General features: G+C 46.5%; 1 protein-coding gene across 1 annotated transcript in view; it reads left to right on the plus strand.

Moving 5' to 3' along the window:
- Positions 1-25,322, plus strand: part of LOC140204757 (voltage-gated potassium channel KCNC1-like) — a 165,675-nt gene that overhangs the window by 116,416 nt on the left and 23,937 nt on the right. Inside the window, exon 3 of the mRNA XM_072271517.1 lies at positions 8,106-8,300. Within this exon, the coding sequence (XP_072127618.1) occupies positions 8,106-8,300 (195 nt within the window). The remainder of the gene's footprint in view (positions 1-8,105; positions 8,301-25,322) is intronic.

Below are 25,322 nucleotides of genomic sequence, written 5' to 3' on the forward strand. Positions count from 1 at the left end.
CCTTAACCTATGGGGTGGATAGTCATGCATAATTATGCAAGTGTCCTTGGGCAGTGTTCCAGGCTGCTGCTTTGTCTCAAGGTCAATTGGACTCTTCTCTCATGATAACACAGTGTTCAGCTGCCTTCTCATCTCCCTGTTGGAGATCAGAAACAAAACGCAGGAATTGCCCAGCAGGTCAGGCAGCATCTGCAGAGGGAGAAACAAAGTTTCTTTTTAGGTTAATATGGTGTCATCAGATGTGGGAAAAGTAGAAGTTACCCATAAACAAGTCAAGCGATGGGAAGAGTTGGACACAGGGGTGGGGGGGGGGGGGGGGAGAAGCTAGCTGAAGAAAGATTCCCAGTGCCTTTAAACCATTGAAATGTTCCCAGTATTTTGTTTACGATTTTCAGCATCTGCAAAGTTTTCCTTTCCTATAAGCATTGTTCTGGACTCTATGGTGACTCGGCACCGGTTTTTACAGAGATCTGCAAGGAGCTTAGACACGGTCCTGATGAAGGGTCTCGACCTGAAATGTTGACTGTTCATTTCCCTCCATAAATGCTGCCTGACCTGCTGAGTCCCTGCTGCACTTTGCGTGATGCTCTGTTGTAGTTACACCTTGGACTTATAAAGCACCTTTACCGTAAGATAGACCATGTGGCCTCTGAAAGTGATTACTCAGCAAATTCTGACACCGCCACATGAAGCAGTAAAGACCGGGGCCACGAAATTTTAAGGGGTCAGTTATGAAGGAGAGGTGGATAGTTGGAGGCGTTTAAAGTTCAAAGTGTCAAAGTACATTTATTATCAAACTATGTACAGTATATACAACCTTGAGGTTCATCTTCTTGCAGGCAGCCACAAAATAAAGAAACACAATAGAATCAATGAGAAAAACCTCACACAACAAAGACCATCAAACACCCAATGTGGTTGACACCCAAAAAAAAGTACCAATCATGCAAACAATAAAATAAGGATACAAATAACAGACAGAATGTGGGCTGCAGAACTGCCGAAAGTGAGCCCACAGCCATGAAGCCTGTTCAGTGCCAAGGCCAGTGCCGATGTTGTAGGCCTCAGCTACAGAGGGTTAGTGAGGCATTTGCCAAGCTTAGGGCCACTAGTGTGGAGTGATTACATTTCAGGATATCAAGAGGAATTTGAGAGGGAGCAGAAATCTTGGAGGGCTTTATTGTTCAAAAACTGCAAGGTAATGCTGCAGCTCTGTAAGATACGTCAGGCCGCACTTGGAAAATCGTGTTCAGTTCTGGTCGCCTCATTAGAGGAAGCATCAGTGGAAGCTTTAGAGAGGATGCGGAAGAGATTTACCAGGAGGCGACCTGGATTAGAGATTACGAGGATAGGTTGAGTGAGCTGGGGCTTTTCTCTTTGGAGTGAGAGGTGACTTGATAGAGGTGTACAAGATGATAAGAATTCGAGCGGAGAGTTGGCGACTCTCTCCCAGGGTGGAAATGGCTCATATAAGATGGCAGAGCTCTAAGGTGTTTGGCGGGAAGTATAGGGGGGTGTCAGAAGTAGTTTTTTATACAGAGAGTAGGGCTGTGTGGAACGCACTGCCAGGGGTGGTGGTAGAGGGAGATACATTAGGCACATTTAAGAGACTCTTAGTTAGGGACATGGATGAGAGAAAAATAGAGGGAAGGGTTAGGTTAGAAGCTTGGCCAAAGGGTATGTACTGTGCTGTAGTGTTCTGTGTTCTGTGTTCTCTGTTCTATAGTGGATTGGGATGCAAATATATAGCAAGGAGGGAGATTATGCAAAGATTCAAAGAGAAGAAAGAGTATTTTGCAAAGTTCAAAAGTTCAAAATAAACTTTATTCTCATATATGTCAGCATATACAACCTGAGATTCGTTTTCTTGTGGTCATACTCAATAAATCCATAATAGAATCAATGAAAGACCGCACCAACTTGGGTGTTCAACTACAGTGCAAAAAATACAGACTGTGCAAATACAAAAAGAAATAATGATAATAAATAAATAAGCAACAAATATCAAGAACATGAGATGAAAGTGAGTCCATAGGTTGTGGGAACAGTTCAGTGATGGGGCAAGTGAAGTTGAGTGAAGTTATCCCCTCTGGTTCAAGAGCCTGATGGTTGAGGGGTAATAACTGATCCTGAGCATAGAAACATAGAAACATAGAAAATAGGTGCAGGAGTAGGCCATTCGGCCCTTCGAGCCTGCACCGCCATTCAGTACGATCATGGCTGATCATCCAACTCAGAACCCTGCACCAGCCTTCTCTCCATACCCCCTTATCCCTTTAGCCACAAGGGCCATATCTAACTCCCTCTTAAATATAGCCAATGAACTGGCCTCAACTGTTTCCTGTGGCAGAGAATTCCACAGATTCACCACTCTCTGTGTGAAGAAGTTTTTCCTAATCTTGGTCCTAAAAGGCTTCCACTTTATCCTCAAACTGTGACCCCTTGTTCTGGACTTCCCCAACATCGGGAACAATCTTCCTGCATCTAGCCTGTCCAATCCCTTTAGGATTTTATACGTTTCAATCAGATCCCTCCTCAACCTTCTAAATTCCAACGAGTATAAGCCTAGTTCATCCAGTCTTTCATCATATGAAAGTCCTGCCATCCCAGGAATCAATCTGGTGAACCTTCTTTGTACTCCCTCTATGGCAAGGATGTCTTTCCTCAGATTAGGGGACCAAAACTGCACACAATACTCCAGGTGTGGTCTCACCAAGGCCTTGTACAACTGCAGTAGTACCTCCCTACTTCTGTACTCGAATCCTCTTGCTATAAATGCCAGCATACCATTCGCCTTTTTCACCGCCTGCTGTACCTGCATGCCCACTTTCAATGACTGGTGTATAATGACACCCAGGTCTCGTTGCACCTCCCCTTTTCCTAATCGGCCACCATTCAGATAATAATCTGTTTTCCTGTTTTTGCCACCAAAGTGGATAACCTCACATTTATCCACATTAAATTGCATCTGCCATGAATTTGCCCACTCACCTAACCTATCCAAGTCACCCTGCATCCTCTTAGCATCCTCCTCACAACCTGGTGGTGTGAGTCCTGAGGCTCCTGTTCCTTCTTCCTGATTTCCGCAACAGGAAGAGAGCATGGCCTGAGGGATGGGTGTTCCGGATGATGGATGCTGCTTTCCTGTGACAGCGCTCCGTGTAGACGTGCTCAATGGTTGTGAGAGCTCTACATGTGACCGACTGGGCCGTATCCACTACTTTTTGTAGGATCTTCCATTCAAGGGCTTTGGTGTTTCCGTACCAGGCTGTGACGCAACCTTGCCTATATATAGTTAGCTCCTTGGTCTTGCTGACACTGAGTGAGAGGTTGTAGTTGTTTCACCATTGACTCAGATTTTCAATATCACTCCTGTATGCTGGTTCATCACCACCTTTCATTCAGTCTATGACTGTGGTGTTATCGACAAAGCTAAATATGGCATTGGAGCTGTGCTTAGCCACACAGTCATAAGTGTAAAGCAAGAAGATCACCTTGTGATGCACCTGTACCATTGGAAATCATAGAGGAGATGTTGTCGCCAATCCGAACTGTCTGGGGTCTGCAAGTGAGGAAATCAAGGATCCAATTGCATGTGGAGGCATTCAAGGGTTAAGTCTTGAGGCTTATTGATTAGTTTTGAAGACATGATGGCATTGAATGCCAAGATATAGCTTACTGCTAAACTTTTAAATTTTTAATTTTTTTCAATTTTTAAACTGAAGCAATGATTATATTGGGGAACCGTTACAAGTTTGTGACCGCAAGAGTGATCGCTGACTGGGTCTACGTATGAAGAGGAACCTGGGGCAACAGGATTTGGTGGAGACACAGGAGGCTGCACATGCTGGATTCTGGAGGAGGAAAAGACTTCCTAGAGGAAATCCATGGGTTGAGAGGCAACATAATGTTGACCTTCCCTCACCACCCCCACCCCCTGTCAGGAAATGTAGAGGAGGCTTAACCCATTAACAGAGCTGTGGAGCTAATTCAGTGGTAAATGATAACTTTAATAATGGACCGCAAAATAACAAGCCACAAGGAGCCACAAAATAAGAGCTAACAGAATCTAATCAGAACAGACATTTGCTGCTCCACTGCGAAGCCTCTTTGAGAGATGGCTACCCTGAAGAAGTTCAATTCTTCCTTCAACGGAAGTTTAGTGAGACCCTCTCTCTCTGCTCCCCCTCTGTGATTATTTTGGCACCTTGTCCCTTCCTCTGCAGTCCTGAAGAAGGGTCTTGGCCTGAAATGTCAACCGTTTATTTATTTCCAAAGACGCTGCGTGACCTGCTGAGTTCCTCCAGCATTTGTTGTGTGTTAATCTGGTTTTGCAGCGTCCGCGGGATCTCTTGTGTTTAAGGTAAACTTTAGGCAGGGAGAGTGAAGGTTAGGAGCAACTGGTTAAGGCCAGCCAGTTCAATGAGTGAACAAGGACTGTGGATGAGAACTGGGTTTAAATGGGCTGCAGGTGATGAGTCTGGCATGAGCGGCAGGTGAAATCTATTCTCTGGGAGGAGACTGGGACGCGCCAGCACGTTCAGGCTGGGAAGTGCCAGTGGGAGCAGGTCTGACACTCACCAAGGATGCTGCTCGACCCGCTGGGTTCCTCCCGCAGCTTAACTGTGCAACTTGGCAGCGTGGCAGTTAGCGCACTTCTCACACCACCAGTGCACCAATTTGGGTTCAGTTCCCACTGCTGTTTGTAGTGAGTTTGTCCGTCCATTTCCCTCCCACATTCCAAAGATGTACGAAGTAAGTTGTGGGCATGCTATATTGGCGCAAGAAGTGTGGTGCCACTTACAGGCTGCTCCCAGTATGTCCTCAGACTATGATGGTTGTTGACGCAAAGCAACACATTTCTCTGTATGTTTTGATGTTCATTCACTATGTGCCTTGTTGTATGACATGGGCGATCATGGTCTCTCCATGACCATGATTGTTCTTGGCAAATTTTTCTACCAAAGTGCTTTGCCATTGCCTTCTCCTGGGCAGTGCCTTTGCAAGATGGGTGACCCCAGCCATTATCAATACTCTTCAGAGGTTGTCTGCCTGGTGTTAGTGGTGCACCAGCTGCTCATACGATCATCCACCACCTGTTCCCATGGCTTCACGTGACCCTGCTTGGGGTTGGGAGGGAGGCTAAGCAGGTGCTGCACCTTGCCAAGGGTGACCTGCAGGCTAGTGGAGGGAAGGAGCACCTCACACCTCCTTTGGTAGAGACATATCAGAGTCAGAATCAGGTTTAATATCACCAGCATATGTCATGAAATTTGTTAACTTTTCGGTAGCAGTGCTATGCAGTGCACGATAATATAGAAAAAAAAACTGTGAATTACCGTAAGTATATATATAAAATAGTTAAATTAAATAAGTAGTACAAAACAGAAATAAAAAAGTAGGGAGGTAGTGTTCATGGGTTCAATGTCCAATCAGGAATCGGATGGCAGAGGGGAAGAAGCTGTTCTTGAATCGTTGAGTGTGTGCCTTCAGGCTCCTGTACCTCCTCCCTGATGTTGGTAATGAAAAGATGTCCATGTCCTGGCTGATGGGGGTCATTAATAATGGATGCCGCCTTTTTGCGCATTGCTCCTTGAAGGTGTCCTCAACAGTAGGGAGCTGACTAATTTTACAACTTCCTGTAGCTTCTTTTGATCCTGCGCAGCGCCACTAACACCCCCACCCCCGATACTAGTGAGGCAGCCAGTTAGAATGCTCTCCACAGTATATCTGTAAAGACTAAAGGTTCGAAAGGCATGGATGAAGTTTGCAACAACAGGGGAGACGGAGTAATTTTTATAGATATGGCAATAGGTGACTTCACCGTTGCAGAGCACCTGAAAAGGAAATTCAAACACAACATCAAGATTATGAAATGTAAACACGAGGAATTCTGCAGATGCTGGAAATTCAAGCAACACGCATCAAATTTGCTGGTGAACGCAGCAGGCCAGGCAGCATCTCCAGGAAGAGGTACAGTCGACGTTTCGGGCCGAGACCCTTCGTCAGGACGTCGACTGTACCTCTTCCTAGAGATGCTGCCTGGCCTGCTGTGTTCACCAGCAAATTTGATGTGTGTTGATCAAGATTATGAGCTGTCCGATTCACCTGAAAGTAATTGTTGAGTAGTCGATGGTTGTACTGAAGGCTTTGGCTGTGGTCAGCCACATACACAGCACAGTTCCCAGTGGGCCTGCACCACCGTATTTCACCCATGTGACGAATTAACCTACTAACCCGTACTCCTCAGGAATGTAGGAGTAAACTGGAGGAATTACACATGGTCACGGGAAGAACGTACAAACTCCTTACAGACAGCGGCCGGAATTGAACCTGCATCGCGGTGCTACGCTAACCATTACACTACTGCGCCGTCCGTAATTTGGCTTGCACACTTCAGTAAATACTTTTAACTTTATTTGTCACACGTACATCAAAACAGACAGTGAAATGTATCGTTAGCATCAAATCAAATGTGCTGGGGGCAGCCTGCAAGGGTCACCAAGCTTCCGGCGCCAGCGTGGCGTGCCCACAACTTACTAACCCTGACCGTACGCCTTTGGACTGTGGGAGGAAATCGGAGCACCCGGAGCAACCCCACGCGGTCACGGGGAGAAAATACAAACTCCTTACAGGCAGTGGCGGGAATTGAGCCTGGGTCAGTGATTGCTGGTGTTGTACGCTGCTGTGTCACCCATGTATAGTGTAAGGCCATAGAGTTATGGGGTCATCCAGCATGAAAGCAGGCCTTTCAGCCCATCATCCACCACCAAGCCCCCATTGATACTATCTCTATTCTTCTCCCCACATGCTGACAACTGCTCCCAGATTCTAACTCTCACCTACACACCTGGGGAAATCACAGTGGCAAGTTCAGGCAGAAACCAGAGCACCCAGAGGAAACCCATACAATAACAAGGGGAAGCGTGCAGACTCCACAAGAGACAGCGCCCACGGTCAGAATTGAACCTGGTTCACTGGAGCTGACAGGCAGTGACTCTTACCAGCCGCCCCACTGTCCCACCCTCTTCTGTCGAACGGAGCTGCAAGTAGGAGTTTCCAGTTCTAATCTGTGCTCCTCTTATGATTCATATCTCCACTCTACATTTCTGATGAAAACTTCAACAGCTCCTTTTTGCACCTTCCGCATTAATCTCATCATTCTCATAAAAGGAAATTTGCCTCTGATCCATAAGACCACGACGTGTTGGAGCAGAATTCAGGCCATTTGGCCCATTGAGTCTGCTCCGCCTTCCCATGATTTATCATCCCTCCCAACTCCATTCTCCTGTCTTCTACCATAACCTTTGATGGCCTGACTAGTCAAGAACCTATCAACCTTTGCTTTAAATACACCCAACGACTTGGCCTCCACAGCTCTGTATGACAGTGAATTACACAGATTCACGATCCTCTAGCTAAAGAAATTCCTCATCGCCTGTGTTCTAAAGGGAGGCCTTTCTATTCTATTCAGAGGCAGTGCCCTCTGGTCTTAGATTCCCTCTCTTTAAGAAACATCCTCTCCGCGTCCACTTTATCCAGGCCGTTCAATATTCGATAAGGTTTCATTGATGAGGGGAAAAAGGATCAGCCATGATTGAATATCAGAGCAGACTCGATGGGCTAAATGGCCCAATTCTGCTCCTATGTCTTATGGTATATCTCCCCTTGTTCTTCTAAACTCCAGTAGCAGAAGGACCCTATACTATGGTCCTTCCCACCAAGCCTTTGTGGTGGCTTCACCCTCAGCACAAACTCCTTCAGCCTGGAAAACACCAGTCGGTAGCATTCCTCTAGAATTTAATGCCTGGCGTCAATAAATTAAATCCTTCAGTTGGTATCCATGAGCCATTTATAAGCATTAGGAATTGTCTTGCTTTGTTACCCTTTCACCTTTAAGGATCTGGGATGGAGGACATTGAGGTCCTTGGGGTTATCTGCAGTCTGTTTCTGAGGGCCTGTTTGGCGAGTCTAACCAATAACCCGCCTATGTGTGTTCTTTCTCTTTCTGTCTGTGTGTGTGTGTATGTGTGTGCGTGTGTGTGTGTGTGTGTGTGTGTGTGTGTGTGTGCATGTGTGTGTGTCTGTGCGTGTGTGTGTGTAAGATCCCAAGCAGAACGGGGACGCCGCCAATGCTGCTTTGGCCAATGAGGATTGTCCTACCATTGACCAGGCCCTGTCGCCAGAGGAGAACCAGCCGGTCACGCCTGGAGGAAGGGAGAGGTACGCCCGGGACAGAGCCTGCTTCCTGTTGACCACCGGAGACTTTGAACACTCGTCTGACGGAAGTATCCGCAAAGGTACCACATGACGTCCCTCCAGCCCAAACAGAAGCGGGATGCAAGCAGGTCCATAGTCTGAGTACAGATTGGCGGGAGGGGAGTGGATGGGTGGAATGCGATGGCGTTCTTTGGTTGACCTCCACTGGGTCCTTGAGATGATCTGCATGGTGGGGGGAGGAATTTCCTTACTAAGATTTAACACTCAGCAATTCTCCATGGGATAATGTTTCTAAGTGGTTACAGTTTCCAGAGTAATAATGTGGAACAAAATCTATCTCAGGCTGAATTGGTTTTCATAAGAAAATGTCTGGAATTTAATATCCGGTCCCAGTAAATTGAATACGGCAGATTGGTGTCTACGAGCCAACACTTGTCCCTTTTAACCTGGCCTCCTTCTTCAGATTCCCACCCTGAAAATTGTTAATCGCCCTCTTAAGCTGATGCACTGGTCACCTGGATGGGAACTGGGAATGAGCCCACCTCACGAGGATAAATGATGAGGGCAGATAAAGGCTAAGGCCCAAGCTTAGAGGAAACCTCATCACCCACTCGATTGTCGCACTTCGTCATTCCCACAGGAAGTGAACTGGGCTTGGCTCGGCCTACCCTGAAAATGGAGGAATCCTGCTCCCCTTCCCACACTTCCCCATGGGGGCAGATTGAGCTGGTCTGGCTGGAGTCACTCAGAAACTAGGTCTGAACTGAGCCAGCAGACACCAGCTAGCTGCTAACTCTGGGAACATTTATCCTGAGCCCAGTGTTGACTTATGACATATATATATGCATAAAAAACATTTTTACACACGTAGTTTCTTTCATGCCTGCATTTACACGATCCTGTGTACACAGACTCGCACAGGAATTGAAATTTGATTGCTTTTGAATTGGCATGTCAATCACACACACAAACAAACACACACACACACACACACACACACACACACACACACACACACACACACACTCATCCTGAATGTGCTTTGAGGTTATTGAGTTGGCCGAGGGTATTTATCCTGCTTCTCCCTCCTCAGCACATTCACATGTCTGTGTGTTCACCTGCCCTTAAACATTCACCATCATCTGGGCTATTTTTCTTTCACCACCGCTCTCTCTCTCTGTCTACCTCTTCCTTCTATCTCTCTCCCCTCTCTATCTCCCCCCTCTCTATGTCTCTACCTCTCTCCCTCTCTCCCACACTCACATTCCCTCCCTCCCTCTTCCTCGCTCTCTCACACACTCACACCCACACACAGACACACACTCACGTTCCTCCCTCCCTCTCTCTCATGCCATTTGGCCCATCAAGTCTGCTCCAGCATTTCTCGAAGGCACTCTGCCTTCAGGGAGTTGATGCAGAGCTTGCCAGTGATGACCATATCTTTAAATATTTTTTTGCTAAGTGTCCTTGCCCTAGACTCAGTGCCAGAGACAACACGTTAACCAAACAATTGGCTGACTGCTTAGACCAATGATAAGAGCGATGCTAAAATCCTTCGCACATCCGTGTAACAAATGAACCTGGGGTTACCTTTCCAGAGCACTACACAATACGTACACGCTTGCATCCATCTGCATACTTACACGGTCATATATGGAAAGGCAAATGAGGCCCACCCACGCTCACAAGATTTCATGTATCTGTGTCACACTTTTGCAGATACTTTCATATACATACAGTGTTATAAATATATACACACACACACACACACACCAACCCCCCTTCTGGTCAATGCATCTGCAGACTTATATGTGCTTGCACACACAATCATACCTATAAACTTAAATTCTGGACCCCATGGGCAATTAGCCGATCCTGTTTCCTACCCTGGATCTCCAGACACAGGTCTCCTTTTCCCACCCAAAATTCCCATCATTTATGCATTTAGTTATTTATTGAGAAGAGTGCAGAATAGGCTCTTCCGGCCTTTCGAGCTGCTCCGCCTGGTGATCCTTTGATTTAACCCTAGCCTAACCATGGGACAATTTACAATGACCAACTAACCTACCAACCGGTACGTCTTTGGACTGTGGGAGGAAACCGGAACACCTGGAAGAAACCCACGTGGTCACGGGGAGAACGTACAAACTCCTTACAGGCAGAGGCGGGAATTGAACTCTTTACACGCCTGTACTGTAAAGCGTTGTGCTGACTGCTATGTTACCGTGCCGCCCTCGCCTCCTACTCCATAGCCACGGGCCTCATTGGATCATGGTGAACCCCTCCTTCCCTTTTGATGTCCAGCAGGAACTCCGGAGTAAGGGTGAGGCCACTCATCTCGTGCCGGACTCTCCCTGGACCTGCGCTGGGGACGCTCACCAAACTTCTGGCCCGCTCTCCCATTCCCCTCTGCGCTATGGGGCGATCGTTCCCTCCTGCTGAACTCCAGACCCTCATATTTATGGGCAGAGAGTGATTGTAGCTAGAAGTCAGATGGGGAAAAAAAGTCTGGGATAAGGATAACGTGGCAGGGTGGAATTCCCACTGAAGAAACTCTCCATGAGAAAGAACCTTGGCTGAAACCCCACTTTGCCAAGGAGCTCCATTTCCCCGTGAAAGGTCTCTCAACAGGGCCCCATCCAGCGGGACAGCCAGCGGCTGGCGGTGCTGCAGGTAGTGCAACTGTCTCCCAGCTCTAGAGACCTGGGTTCGATTCCGATCTCTGCCGCGGTCTGTGTGTGGAGTTTGCACATTTTTCCAGTGACAGCGTGGGTTTCCTCTGGGTTAGACCACCGAGTCATATGGTACATCAGTACTGAAACAGGGCCTTTGGCCCATCAAGTCCATGCCAGCCTAGTTTACGTAGTCCCACTGACCTGCACCCAGACCATGTACCTATCCAAACTTTTATTAAATATTACAACTAAAACATTTCTGCTGGCAGCTCATTCCACACTCACATCACCCTCTGAGTGAAGACATTCCTCCTCATATTCCCCTAAAATATTTCACCTTCCTCCCTTAATCTATGACCCTTCGTTCTAGTCTCGCCCAACCTGAGGGGAAAGAACCTGCAAGTATTCACCCTGCCAATACACCTCATAATTTTGTATACCTCTATCAAATCTCCCCACATTCTCCTACGCTTTGGGGAACAAGGTCTTAGCCTATTCGAACTTTTCTTATAACTCAGGTACTGGCAATGAGCTTGTAAATTTGGTTATTTAGGGACACAGTGTGGTAACAGGCCCCTCCGGCCTACTGAGTCCGCTCTGCTCAGTGCCACCCATGTGACCAATGAACATCCTGACCCGTACGTCTTTGGAATGTGGGAGGAAACGGGAGCATCCGGAGGAAGCCCGCGTGGAGAACGTACAAACTCCTCTCAGACAGCAGCGGGAGTTGATCCCCAGTCGCTGGCACTGTGATAACCACCGCACCACCATCTTGCCCATTAGATTTTCTCTGCACTCTTTCATGCTTATTGAGATCTTTCCTGTAGATCAGTAAACAGAACTGCACACAATACTCCAAAATTCGGCCTCGCCAGCGGCATCTTACACAACTCCTGTGCTCAGTGCCCTGATTTATGAAGGCCACATCCCAAAATCGTGTGGGTTGCCAGGGTGATTGGCGGCTGTAAATTGCCCCTGGGGTGTAGGTCACTGGCAGGAAAACTGGGGGAGCGCATTGACACTTGAGAACGAATAGATTACTGGGAAATAAGTGAGGGAATGGGATTGATAGGATTTCTCTGAGTGCTGGCATGGAATTGACGGGCTGAACGGCCTCCTTCTCTACCACCGGGGAATACGTGTAAGCAACCCGGAAAAGCCCACCATCTTCCATTCCACCATCCCCACTCCCCTGATCCAAACTCAAAAGGTCAGGACTCCCTGTGGCTCACCAGACAGATCTGCTTCGGAAGCCCCAGTGTTGGACCCACTCTCTGGCCCACAGCCATCGCACCACTCAAATTCATCATTCAATATCTGCTAAAGTCGCGATTGGCAGCGATGGGGAGCTGAAATTAATACATCGTTTCTCAAAATAAGATTAGCATAAAAAGGATATAACATATATAAATCTGTTGAACTCTCTTGGGACCTTATACGAGAGGTAGAATTACAACTGAATTATTTTTTTTGTAACTACATGGGGGAAGGATTTGAAACATTATACCGATCTATAAATAAAATCAAAAGGACGTTTTTAGACTATCAGCGGGTATCCAGGAGACTTGAGTAATGTATCGAGATATATGGCACCTTCACTCTGAGGTCATCGCCAAGGACCCTTCTGGAGGTTAACAACCAGAGACGAGGAGGCATTCAGCACGTGAGCTGGAATGAAGGCTTTCATCCACTCAACCATCACATAATCTTTGACATCCTCCTGTCTTCAATGTGTGCACCATTGCTTTCCTGTCCTGGGTTAGAAGGGTGCGGGGCACGATAAGGGTAATGAGGTTGAAAAGCAGATATAGTGAAGCAGCGGACAGATACAATCGGAGAGAAACCTTCACCTCGCGGAATCAATGAAATTAGTCACTCGCTGAGGATTTATCAATGTGATTTGATAATGTCAATTGTTAGACACTCGCTGAGCAGAGGTGGTAGGATTTATGAACGTGATTTGATAATGTCAATTGTTAGTCACTCGCTGAGCAGAAGTTAGGTTTATCATTGTGAGCCTTGTCATGTTCCAGATTTAGAAGGCCAACACCCTCCCTGTCCCTGTACTTCCCAATCACGCCTGGGCGTCCCGACCAACCCGTGTGTAATGTGCAGGCAGGCTCGAGGAACCAATGAGTGAAGTAGAAGAGCCACGCGCGCCAAAAGCTGAGGAACACAGCAGGCCAGGCAGCGTCCAGGGAAATGAATAAACGGTCGACGTTTCGGGATGAGACCCTTCTTCAGGAAAGGAAAGGAAGGGGAGGGGTCAGAGTAAAAAAGTGGGGGAAAGGTGGGGGATGAAGCACAAGGTGGCAGGTGATATGCGAAACTGGGAGAGGGGGAGGTGGTCAGGTAAAGAGCTGGGAAGTTGATTGGTGAAAGAGATAAAGGGCTGGAGGAGGAGGAATCTGATAGAGGAGGATAGAAGACCGTGCTCCTCCCTGTTCCCTTTCTTCCACGGTCTTCTGTCCTCTCCTATCAGATTCCCCCTTCTCCAGCTCTTTATCTCTGTCACCAATCAACTCCCAGCTCTTTGATTCAACTCTCCCCCTCTCCCGGTTCCACCTATCACCTACCACCTTGCACTTCTTCCTCCCCTCCCCCCAGCTTCTCACTCTGACCTCTTCCCTTCCTTTCCAGTCCTGAGGAAGGGTCTCGGCCCGAAACATCGACAGTTTACTCTTCTCCGTAGGTGCTGCCTGGCCTGCTGAGTACCTCCAGCATTTTGTGTGTGTTGCAGTGAAAGAGAGGACACAGGTTTAAAATGAGCACGTTAACTATTTATTTAAAAACGAACAGTGTAACACTAGGCAAGAGTTTGCCTAAACTACCCAAAGCCACAATAGTGGACATTCAGTTACCCTTTAATTGAATGGGTAATCCATTAAATCTCCCCAAATTATAAGATCAAAGAACTAAACATGCTACAAATGAATACTTAACTAAACAATTGCGGGGGTCCATCTATGTCTGCAGCGCTCTTTCCCAATGGTCCTTCAGTGCTGGTGATGACTTCGGCCAGAGGCGGGGCCTGGGGATGGAAGGAAAAGAGACCGAGCCTCCCTCACGTGCTATTCTTATACCCCCGAGGCACCCGGAACTAGAAATCAGTGCTGAGGCGTGCAAAACATCCAACGGGAAAGACCGGGCACATCCTTTAAATGGGCCAATCAATGACCGACATGGTGGAAGTGATCTTTGACTGGCAAATAAGCCAAACCCCCCACCCCCCCCACTTGACACCATGTCTGTCTGTTGTATTTCTCCTCTGCCTCTCAACCCCACCTGCAACCATCAATCGCCATAGTCGCCTGCTGCTCTGTCTTGACTGGCGGTTATTCCTGACTTCCTCAGGTGTCGCAAGGCCAAGTGATGCGGGCTCTGTTCATGGTGAGGGAGAAAGGGCTGACTTTCTATAGCACCTTACCCATCCCTTTCTAGACATCCTAAAGACCCTACAGCCAATGCAGTACTCGTTAAAACGTGGTCGCCAGTTAACGCACGGTGCGATCCCACAAGCTTGGGATCACACTGTGCATTAACCAAGATCCACCTAGTAATGCACAGACAGCCTGTTTCCTTGGCTGATAGGCTTTGACTCAGGACATAGGGATAACTCCTGGTCTTCTCTTTGACCTGCACATCTTCCTGCGTTCACTTCAGAGAAGTGACAGGTTCTTGACTTAGTCTCTCTGCAAAAAGACGGCGCTACCAACAGTGCAGCACTCTCTCGGTAATACGCAGAATAAGAATCAGGTTTAATATCATCGGCATACATCGTGAAATATGTTGTTTTGCACTTGCAGTTCGTTGCAATACATAATAATAAAACAATCATAAATCATAATAATTAAATATAAAAATTAAATTCAATAAGTAGTGCAAAAAGAGAGGTAAGAATACCTAGTATTGTGTTCAGTTATGGTGAACTCATTATAGAAAGGATGTGGAAGCTTTAGAAAGGGTGCAGAGGAGATTTACCAGGATGCTGCCTGGATTAGAGAGCATGTCTTATGAGGAACAATGAAACTATGAACACTAGCTCAATATTCCTTTTTCCCTCTCTTGCTGCATTACTTACGCTCTTAGATAGGTAGATGGAGCTTAGAAAAATAGAGGGCGATGCGATACGGAAATTCTAGGCAGTTTCTAGAGTAGATTACATGTTCGGCACAACATTGTGGGCCGAAGGGCCTGTAATGTGCTGTAGGTTTCCATGTTCTGTGTTCTACATACTTACTTAATTTAATTTTCTTTTATTTACATATAATTATAGCAAATTATAGTTATTATTTTATATTGCTGGGGCTTTTCCCTTCAGAGTGAAGGAGGATGAGACATGACTTGATAGAGGTATAGGAGAGGCACAGAGAATCAGAATCAGGTTTAATATCACTGGCACACTGTATGTTGTGAAATATGTCGTTTTGTGGCAGCAGTACATTGCAATACATCATAATAGAAACTGTAATTAATTCCAATGAGAAGTTTGTATTAAAAAAAGAAATTTAAATTAAATAAGTAGTGGGAAAAAGAGAGGGGGAAGAACACTGAGGTAGTGTTCGTGGGTTCATTGTCCATTCAGTAATCTGACTGCGGAGGGGAAGAAGCTGTTCCTGAAACATTGAGTGTGTGTCCTCAGGCTCCTGTACCTTCTCCGTGATGGTAGCATTGAGAAGAGGGCATGTTCTGGGTGATGGGGGTCCTCAATGATGGATGCTGCCTTTTTGAGGCATCGCTTTTTGAAGGCGCCCTGGATGCTGGGGTGGCCAGTGGCCATGGTGGAGCTGGTTGAGTTGACAACTTTCTGCAGCTGCTTCATGGAGAACCTCCCAAAGTTATAAACACAAAATCCTCCACTCCATCCGCCACAACAAACAGAATCTCCCGGTTGCCACCCACTTCAACTCTGCTTCACATTCCCATTCGGATATGTCCGTACATGACCTCCTGTACTGCCATGATGAGGCTAAACTCAGGTTGGAGGAGCAACACCTCATATACCGTTTAGGTAGTCTCCAGCCCCTTGGTATGAACATAGAATTCTCCAACTTCCGGTAATTCCCTCCCCCTCCCTTCCCCTATCCCTATTTCACTCTGCCCCCTCCCCCAGCTGCCTATCACCTCTCTCATGGTTCCACCTCCTTCTACTACCCATTGTGTTTTCCCCTATTCCTTCTTCACCTTTCCTGCCTATCACCTCCCTGCCTCCCCTCCCCCACCCCTTTATCTTTCCCCTTACTGGTTTTTCACCTGGAACCTACCAGCCTTCTCCTTCCCACCCTCCCCCCACCTTCTTTATAGGGCCTCTGCCCCTTCCCTCTTCAGTCCTGACGAAGGGTTCCAGCCCGAAACGTTGACTGATCATTTCCACGGACGCTGCCTGACCTGCTGAGTTCCTCCAGCGTGTTGTGAGTGTTGCTTTCATCCAAAGTTTTATATGTTCATGTCTCTGATATGGGATCTGAACCAATATCCCAGCTGCCATAGATTTGTTGCAGAAGACGTTGATACTAAGTATGCCAAAGAAAGGGAAGATTAGATCTAAAGGGAAGATGGATTAAGGAGACCTGGTTTGGACACCTTCAGAGTAGTCCACTTATTGAGTGATCTTTGATTCCTAATTTGGGAGACAAGTGGGGCAGGCTGGGGGGGCCACAATTGCCATTAGAATATTCTCTCATTAAGCTAGGGGTTACTGCAAAGATTTTCCAACAGACTTGAGCACCGGGGCATGCGATTGGTGTGGAAGTGTGCCTCTCTGGTAAACAAATGTGTGCGTCAGGCAGGGGCACTGCCTGTAATTGACTGCCTGATTAAATCTGTTTTCCGGATCTTGGCATCATTGGCAAGGAAAGAAAATGCTGGAAACACTCAGCAGGTCAGGCAGTGTCCGTGGAGAGAGCAACAGAGTTAATACTTAGGTCAACTGCCTTGTGTCAGCTTTTATTGCCCAGAAATTGAATGGCTCACAGGGGCAATTAAACCAGCTACATGGGGCTGATCTGGATTTGGTAACTGGTTTATTATTGTTACATGTACTGAGATACAGTGAGTAATGTTACAAGCCATCCAGGTGGATCATTTCAAACATGAGAACTTCAAGCAATGCAAAGGGAAGAGCAATGACAGAGTGCAGAATATATACTTTGTGGCCTCTTTATTAGGTACCTCCTGTACCTAATAAAGAGGCCAGTGAGTGTATGTTCCTGGTCTTCTGTTGCTGTAGCCCATCCACTTCAAGGTTTGATATGTTGTGCATTCAGAGATGCTCTCCTACACACCACTGTTGTAACGTGTGGTTATCTGAGTTACTGTCACCTTCCTGTCAGCTTGAACCAGTCTGCCCATCTCCTCTGACCTCTCTCATTAACAAGGCATTTTCACCCACAAAACTGCTGCTCACTGGATGTTTTTTTTAATTTCTCTCACCATTCTCTGTAAACTTTAGAGACGGGCAGTGTGTGAAAATCCCAGGAGATCAGCCATTTCTGAGATACTCAAACCACCCCATCTGGCACCAACAATTATTCCACGGTCAAAGTCACTTAGATCACATTTCTCCCCCCATTCTGATGTTTGGTCTGGACAACAACTGAACCTCTTGACCATGCCTGCATGCTTTTATGCATTGAGTTGCTGCCACATGATTGGCTGATTAGATATTTGCATTAACGAGCAGGTGTATCTCATAGAGAGGCCACTGAGAATGTGCAGTGCGAGTAGACAACAAGATGCAAGGACCTTGACGAAGTAGATAGTGGAGTCAGGAGTTCATCGTACAGAGGTCTGTTGAAAAGTCTTACAGCAGAGGCTGTCCTTGAGCCTGGTGATGTGATTTTTAAAAACGTTTTTGTATCTTCTGCCCAATAGGAGAAGGGAGAAAGAGGTTGGCTATTGTGGGAGGGGTCCTTGATTATGTGATAGGTACCAATTTATAACAGGTCAGACCAGCTAAGGTGAGCAGATTTCCTTTCCTGAAGGACATCAGAGTGATGAATTCATAGAGTCCTGGAGATCTAGGGATAGAAGCAGGCTCTTTGGCCCATCGGGTCCATGCTGACCTGGTCTTCTGCCTAGTGCCATCTACCTGTAGTCAGGCCATAGCCTTCCTTACCTCTGTCATCCATGTACTTATCCAAACTTTTCTTGAAGTTTACAACTGAGCCCACATTGACTTATTTAGAGATAGAGTAGAGTGCAGAACAGAGCCGAGCAGCCCCACTACCCCGCTATACGCTTGCTTACTGCCCGTTACGCCTCTGGTGTTTAGGGTCCTCCATCTGTGGCGGTGTTCAGGGCTTCCTCTGTAGTCTGTAGCTTCCTCTCGGTTTTCAGTACTGTCCAGGTGGAGAATAAGGAATACTGTCACATGTAGAAGGATTCTTCATTGCTGTTTCTGTAACAATTTTGTTTTACCAGTCAGGGTTGTTGGTCCTGGGCTGAACCCCCTGAACCTGAAGGACCGGTGGGCCACTATTAGTCCGGCCTCTAACCTTTGACCTGTTTGGCATGGGTGACCCCAACAAGAGCCAAAGCATCAAGCCCTGGCTCCAGCCAACATAGCCCTCCAGGTCACTGATGCAAGCAAGCCTCCAAACCATGACAAGAGTGTGGTCCTGTTGGCGGCCACCTACTTAACACCAGCCTAATCACTGGACAATTTACAATGGCCAATTAACCTACTAACCAGAACATCTTTGGACTGTGGGAGGAAACCCACGCGGCCAAACTCCTAACTACCACTTCCATTGCCAGCTCGTTCCACACTCGCACCACCCTCCGAATGAAAAAAGTCCCCCTTCAGGTTCCCCTTAAATATCTGACCTTGCACCCTAAACCTATGACCTGCAGTTCTAGTCTCACCCAACCTGGAACGAATTTTACAATGATCGGCATTAGTATTGTCAATGATTTTGTGAGTTCTAGATTATTAGCTGGTTTTGAACCGAGTTCCTTACAGAGCCCAGACAGCTGGGTTTCTGATCTGTTAATTTAACCACTGAGTCGCTTACCAAGATACCTGTTCCGATCCTGCCCATTGGATGTTACGCTTGGATTCTGAGTGGTGATCTAAATAGCCCAGAATTCCCACTTCAGAATTCTGAGTGTCAGGATGCGAATGAGCTGGAATTATTTGGTACTGTACTTCCTTGATAATGCACTCAGCAGCCTGCAAACATAGAGCATGGGAACAGGCCCTTGGCTCATCGAGCTCTCGTTTATTCTCATCCCGAACTGATCCTTTATTGCTTCCATGTTTCAACTACCCCCTGGTCCTACCACTCACCCACATACTTGGGGTAATTAATGGGGAGAACGTACAAACTCCTTACAGGCAGCGGTGGGAATTGAACTCAGGTCACCTGTCACCTGTATTGTAAATCATTGTGCTAACTACTATTATAAGATTCTTGAAGAGAACTCATAAAATAAAGACAAACTTTTGATTTCTCAATCGACCTTGTCAGGGCTTTTTCACCTTCTTTGTCTACCTTTCTCTGTAACTGTAACACTATGTTTAGTATTCTCTTATCGCTCTTCACTTTGTACCGCCTTGATGTTTGGAATGATGTATCTGGATGGCACGTAAGTGAAGCTTCTCACTGTATCTCAGTACGTGAGACAACTGTAAGCCAATCACCAATATGTTGTCTTCAACGCCGACCTCTTCCCAAAACCATCCTCCCTACCCTCCGTGAGCTGATGCACCCTCTCTCCCCTCAATAATCTCTCCCTACTCTACCAACTACCATCTGGATCCTCTTCTCGGATGGATAGGAAAGATCCCAAGGGACCATTTCAAACAACAGGGAATCAGGAGCCTCCAACAAAATAACTAAAAAGAAAGGACGATGAGAAATCCCTATAAACCCTGGGTATCATTGGGTGGCTGATTATGGGATCTTGCACAGTTAGATTTCTGTGTTTCCTACTTTACAACTGTGAGCTCTTCCCAGAGATACTAAATTGACCACACAGTGTTCTTGCACGCCCTGGGTTGCTTTTTAAAAATATATTGCTTTTCTACAATGCCTATCATAATGGTAGACTTCCAATTGTTATTTATAGTTCATTTTCCTTTCAATTATTTAGTTTTTAGAATGTTTATTTATTGAGATATAGCATGGAGTAGGCCCTTCCAGCCCTTTGAGTTGCACCATCCAGCAATCCCTCAATTTAACCCTAGCCTAATCAATGGACCATTTACAATGACCAATTCACCTACCAACCGGTATGTCTTTGGATTGTGGGAGGAAACTGGAGCACCCGGAGGAAACCCACGCGGTCACAGGGAGAACGTACAAACTCCTTACAGACAGTGGTGGGAAATGAACCCTGGTCACCTGTACTGTAAGGCATTATGCCACCCATCACATTGAGTTCAGAAGTCAAGAGGTTGTATTGCAACTTTATGGAACTCTGGTTAGGCCAGATTTGGACACAGTTCTGGTCGCCTCCACTCTAGGAAGGATGTTGAGGCTTCAGACAGGGTGCAGAAGAGGTTCACCAGGATGCTGCCTAGTTTAGAGAGCATGTTCTATCATGAGAGGCTGGATAAACTTAGGTTGTTTTCCCTGGAGTTCCGGAGGCTGAGATGAGATCCGATAGAGGTTTATAACATTTTGAGAGGCATAGATAGAGTGGACAGAGAGTATTACTTTCCTGAGGTAGAAATGTCTAATACCAGAGGGCATGCATTGAAGGTGAGAGAGGGTGGGTTCAAAGGGGATGTGAGGGGTAAGTGTTTTACTCAGAGAGTGGTGGATACCTTGCATGGTGGTAGAGGAAAATACACTGGAGGCTTTTAAAGGATGCTTATATAGACACATGGATGTGAGAAGGATGGAGGGATGTGGACATTGTGTAGGTAGGAGGGATTCGTTTGGGGGTTTTTAGCTGTTTCAGCACAACATTGTGGGCTGAAGAGCCTGTTCCTGTGCCATACTCTTCTATGTTCTAAGTAAATCTAGTTATCCCACTTTTCTTCCCATCTTTGGTGAGATATTTTCCGAGGATATTTATTTATTTATTAATTTATAGCGATACCGCCCAGAAATGGCCCTTCTGGCCCTTCAAGCCACACCGCCCAGCCATCCCCTGATTTAAACGTAGCCCAATCACGGGACAATTTACATTGACCAATTAACTCACCAAACAGTACACCTTTGGACTGAGGGAGGAAACTGGAGAACGCAGAGAAACCCACGTATTCCACAGGGAGGATATGTACACTCTCCACAGAGGACAATGGAATTGAACTCTGAACTCCAGCGCTCCGAGGTGCGATAGCCTCGCGCTAACCACTACGCCCAACATGGATAGGTAGGTAAGGCACTCAGAGAGTTCCACAGGGGTCTCCTACTCCCACCCAAATACACCCCACTTTAAAGATTAGCTTTATTCGATTATATATACATCAGAACATCGAGACGTTCGGTGAAAGACGTCATTTTGTGCCAACAACCATCACAGTCTGAGGACGTGCTGGGGTCAACCCGCGGGTGTCGCCACGCTTCCGGCGCCAAAATAGCATGCCCGTAACTTAATAACCTGTACTTGTTAGGAATGTGGGAGGAAACCGGATCACCTGGAGGAAACCGAGGCAGTCGTGGGGGAGAACTTCCAGACAGTGACAGGAATTGAACCCCCTATGTTACTGTGCTAGCCACCACACCTCAAAGCCAAGTGATCTTTGAGAAGGAAAATAAAATGTTCAGAAACGAAACTTCGACCAATTGCAGAGTTTTTACAGCACATTCGGCCCATCTGGTTTGCCCTGCTGTTTATGTTCCAAGTGAGCCTTCTCCTGCTCCCCCACCATCTCACCTCCATTGCCAAACCTTCCCCATTTCTTCCTCCAGCAGATGTTTATCTAGCTATCTCTTAAATAGTTTTCTGCGATAAGCCTCAGTGTAGGAGAATGTTCCACATGTTGCCCACTCTCTGGGCTATAGAAGCCTGCATCAGAATTATTATTGGCTATCTTATTGCTATGGTTACGTTTTTTTAACTCTGTCTCACAAGTGTAAATGTGAAGTAGAAGGGATCGCCTACTTAAGGCAGAAATGAGGTGAATAATCTTTCTCTTAAGGATCTACAAATCTTTGGAACACCCAACCCTAAAAGGGCTTGGATGCTGTCTTTCAATGTTATTAAGGCAGGGGTTAATAAATACTTGCCAAGCAGGGGCGTTAAAGCTTATTGTAGGTTGCCAGGAATGTGCTTACAGTGCATAAGAATTAGGCCACTTGGCCCATTGAGCCACCACCATGGCTGATTTATTATCCCTCTCAACCCCATTCTCCTGCCTTTGGCCCGTGACCTTTGATGCCCCATCAACCTCCGGTTTAAATACACCCAATGACTTGGGCTCCATAGTCATCCGTGGCAATGGATTCCAAAGGTTTACCACCCTCTGGCTAAGTAAGTTCCTCCTCATCTCTGTCTTAAGTGGATATTCTTCTATTGTGAGACTGTGCTCTCTGGTCCTGGACTCCCCCGCTATAGAAAACATCCCCTCTGCATCCGCTCTATCTGGTACTTTCAATATTCGTAAGGTTTGAATGAGATTCCCCCCCCCCCCACCTCCTTCATTGTTCTAAACTCCAGTGAGTACATCCTAGAGCTAACAAATGCTCCACATACCTTAACCCTTTCATTCCCGGAATCATTCTCGTGAACCTCTGGACCCTCTCCAATGTCAGCGCATCCTATATTAGATGAGTCCTAATCTTCTCACAATACTCTGTGTGGTCTGACTAGAGCCTTAAGAAGACTCAGCATTACATCCTTGCTTTTGTATTCTAGTCCTCTCAAAATGAGAGCAGTCATTCAACGTTTTGGGCTGGGACCCTTCATTGGAACATCAGGAAGGTCCTGATGTAGGAGACTTGGCCTGAAACACCAACTGTTTATTCATTTCTATAGATGCTGCCTGACCTGCTGAGTTCCCCCACCGTTTTGTGCGTGTTGCTCTGGATTTCCAGCATCTGCAGAATCTCCTGTAGTTGTGTCCGGATTCTTGAGCCTGTTTGAGTCACCAAGACATCATAAGATAGGAGGTGAGAGGTGACTTTATAGATGTGTCCAAAATGATAAGAAGCACAGATCGAGTGGACAGCCAGAGACCTTTTCCCAGGGCAGAAATAGCTAATACCAGGGGCCATTTTTTTTAAGGTGATTGGAGGAAAGTATCGGGGGAATATCAGAGGTAAGTTCTTTACAGAGAATGGTGGTAGAGGCAGATACATTAGGGGCATTTAAAAACTGTTAGATAGGTACATGGATGATGGAAGCATGGAAGCCTGTGTAAGAAGGTTTGATTTTAGAGTATGTTAAAAGGTCAGCACAACATGGTGGACCGAGTGTCCTGCTCTATGCTGTGGTGTTCTGTGTTCTATGCTCAAAAGCTTGGAATTAATCTCAGACCTTCCTCCAAATCACTTAGTTGTGTTTCCACCCGAACTCAACTCCGTTTTCTCACAGGAGCGTCGCCAAGCCAGAGTGGTAGCTCATAAACACAAGAAATTCTGCAGATGCTGCAAATACAGAATAACACACACACTCAGAATGCTGAAGGAACTCAGCAGGTCAGGCAGCAACAGCATCTTTTGACGCTCTCTTCTGGTCGCGGTTGACCACGGATGTTGCGTTGTAGCTGTCTACAAGGGCAGTACAATATGGACAGCAAGCTGTTGCCCATACAGCAGGCTCCCCCTCTCCACGCAGCTGATGACTGTTAAGGAAAGGCAGAGACTGATACAGTTTGGCACTAGCCGCATCACAGGAGTTTGCAGTCAGTGTTGAACTCAACATTGGACTGCTTTAGAGGATTTTTTCCCTCGGGGTTTACTCCCAAAGACTTCCCCAGGAGTGGGTATAGCTACAAGGCAGCGGAGGTTTGAGATCAGAGTTTCCCTTCTCCTAGATGAGCTGCCAACCATGGCTGACGAGCCCCATCTGCCTGAAGTGACTGGTTTTAAGGAGTCGTTGACCGGCCATTGGCCCTTCTCCTGTCAGTAGGATTAGATCAACTGGGCTTAGAAGCTCAGCTGTACGTGAAGGTCAGGAGCTGGACTTGGTTGTCAGAGGCTAATTGAGGCACACGCCATTGGAAGCATTTAATAGGTAGTTGGAGCTCATCCCCAATACCTTCCATCTCTGGCTATGACAACCCAAAATGTCAACTGTTTATTCCTCCCCCATGATGCTGTCTGACCTGTTGAGCTCGTCCAGCATTTTGTGTTGTTACTAATGGTAACTCAATCAGGTTATTACCTTTCCTCCACCATTTGGGCTTATTATTCCCTGAGACACAGGAACAGAATTAGGCCATTCGGCCCATTGAGTCTGCTCCGCCATTCCATCATGGCTGACTTATTATCCCTCTCAACCCCATTCTCCTGCCTTCTCCCCGTAACCTTCAACAGCCTTACTAATCAAGATATGACCATAAGATCAAGGAGCAGAATTAGGCCATTCAGCCCATTGAGTCTGCTCCGCCATTCCATCATGACTGATTTATTATCCATCTGAACCCATTCTCCCGCCTTCCTCCCTGTAACCTTCGACAGCCTTACTAATCAAGATATGACCATAAGATCTAGGAGCAGAATTAGGCCATTCAGCCCATCTAGTCTGCTCTGCCATTATTATCCCATTCTTCTCGATAATCAATGAAGCCAGGTTTAATTTCCTCAGCTGTTCCTGCAGAGGCCGGAGATTCATCTATTGAATTAAATCATTATTCCATTGGTAAATTAATGACTTAGATTTTTTTTTGTCTAAGGGGGATGGGGACACAGAAATGAGACACACCATTAACCATGCTAATTTTAATTGGCTTTTAATGGCCAGTGGAGATGAATACTCAGGATTGTTCTGACTGAGGCAAGCTCTAATTTATTTGAAGAAATTAGAATCTAAATTAAAATTTGAATTAATTATTACAACCCACATTAATTTTTAGTGACCATTATAGATCTCAACCTGCAGTGTTGCAGAATTTGAGATTACTGGGTTAGGGAGTAAATTTTCACTGGACCCCATATTCCAAATGTTTCTTATCACTTTAGACATAAGACCATAAGACACAGGAGCAGGAAAAGGCCATCCAGCCCATCACGTCTGCTCCGTCATTCGATCATGGCTCATTTATTTACCCTCTCAACCCTATTCTTCCTCCTTCTCCCTCTATCGAGAAGGAGGGATAACGGGGTTGAGAGGGTTAATAAATCCGCCACGGTCAAATGACCTTTGAAGGCTTTACTAATCAAGAACCTTTAGGTCAACAGTTCACCATTCTATTGAAAGGATGTGACTGTACCTGAGAGGGTGCAGGGGAGATTCACCAGGAGCATCTCCTGAGCCTTAGCTACCTATGATGAGTCCAGACTAGGAGCTTCAGCCCAAAACGCCAACTGG

The sequence above is a fragment of the Mobula birostris genome, chromosome 11 (genome assembly GCF_030028105.1).
Source record: "Mobula birostris isolate sMobBir1 chromosome 11, sMobBir1.hap1, whole genome shotgun sequence".
NCBI classification, from domain to species: Eukaryota; Metazoa; Chordata; class Chondrichthyes; order Myliobatiformes; family Myliobatidae; genus Mobula; species Mobula birostris.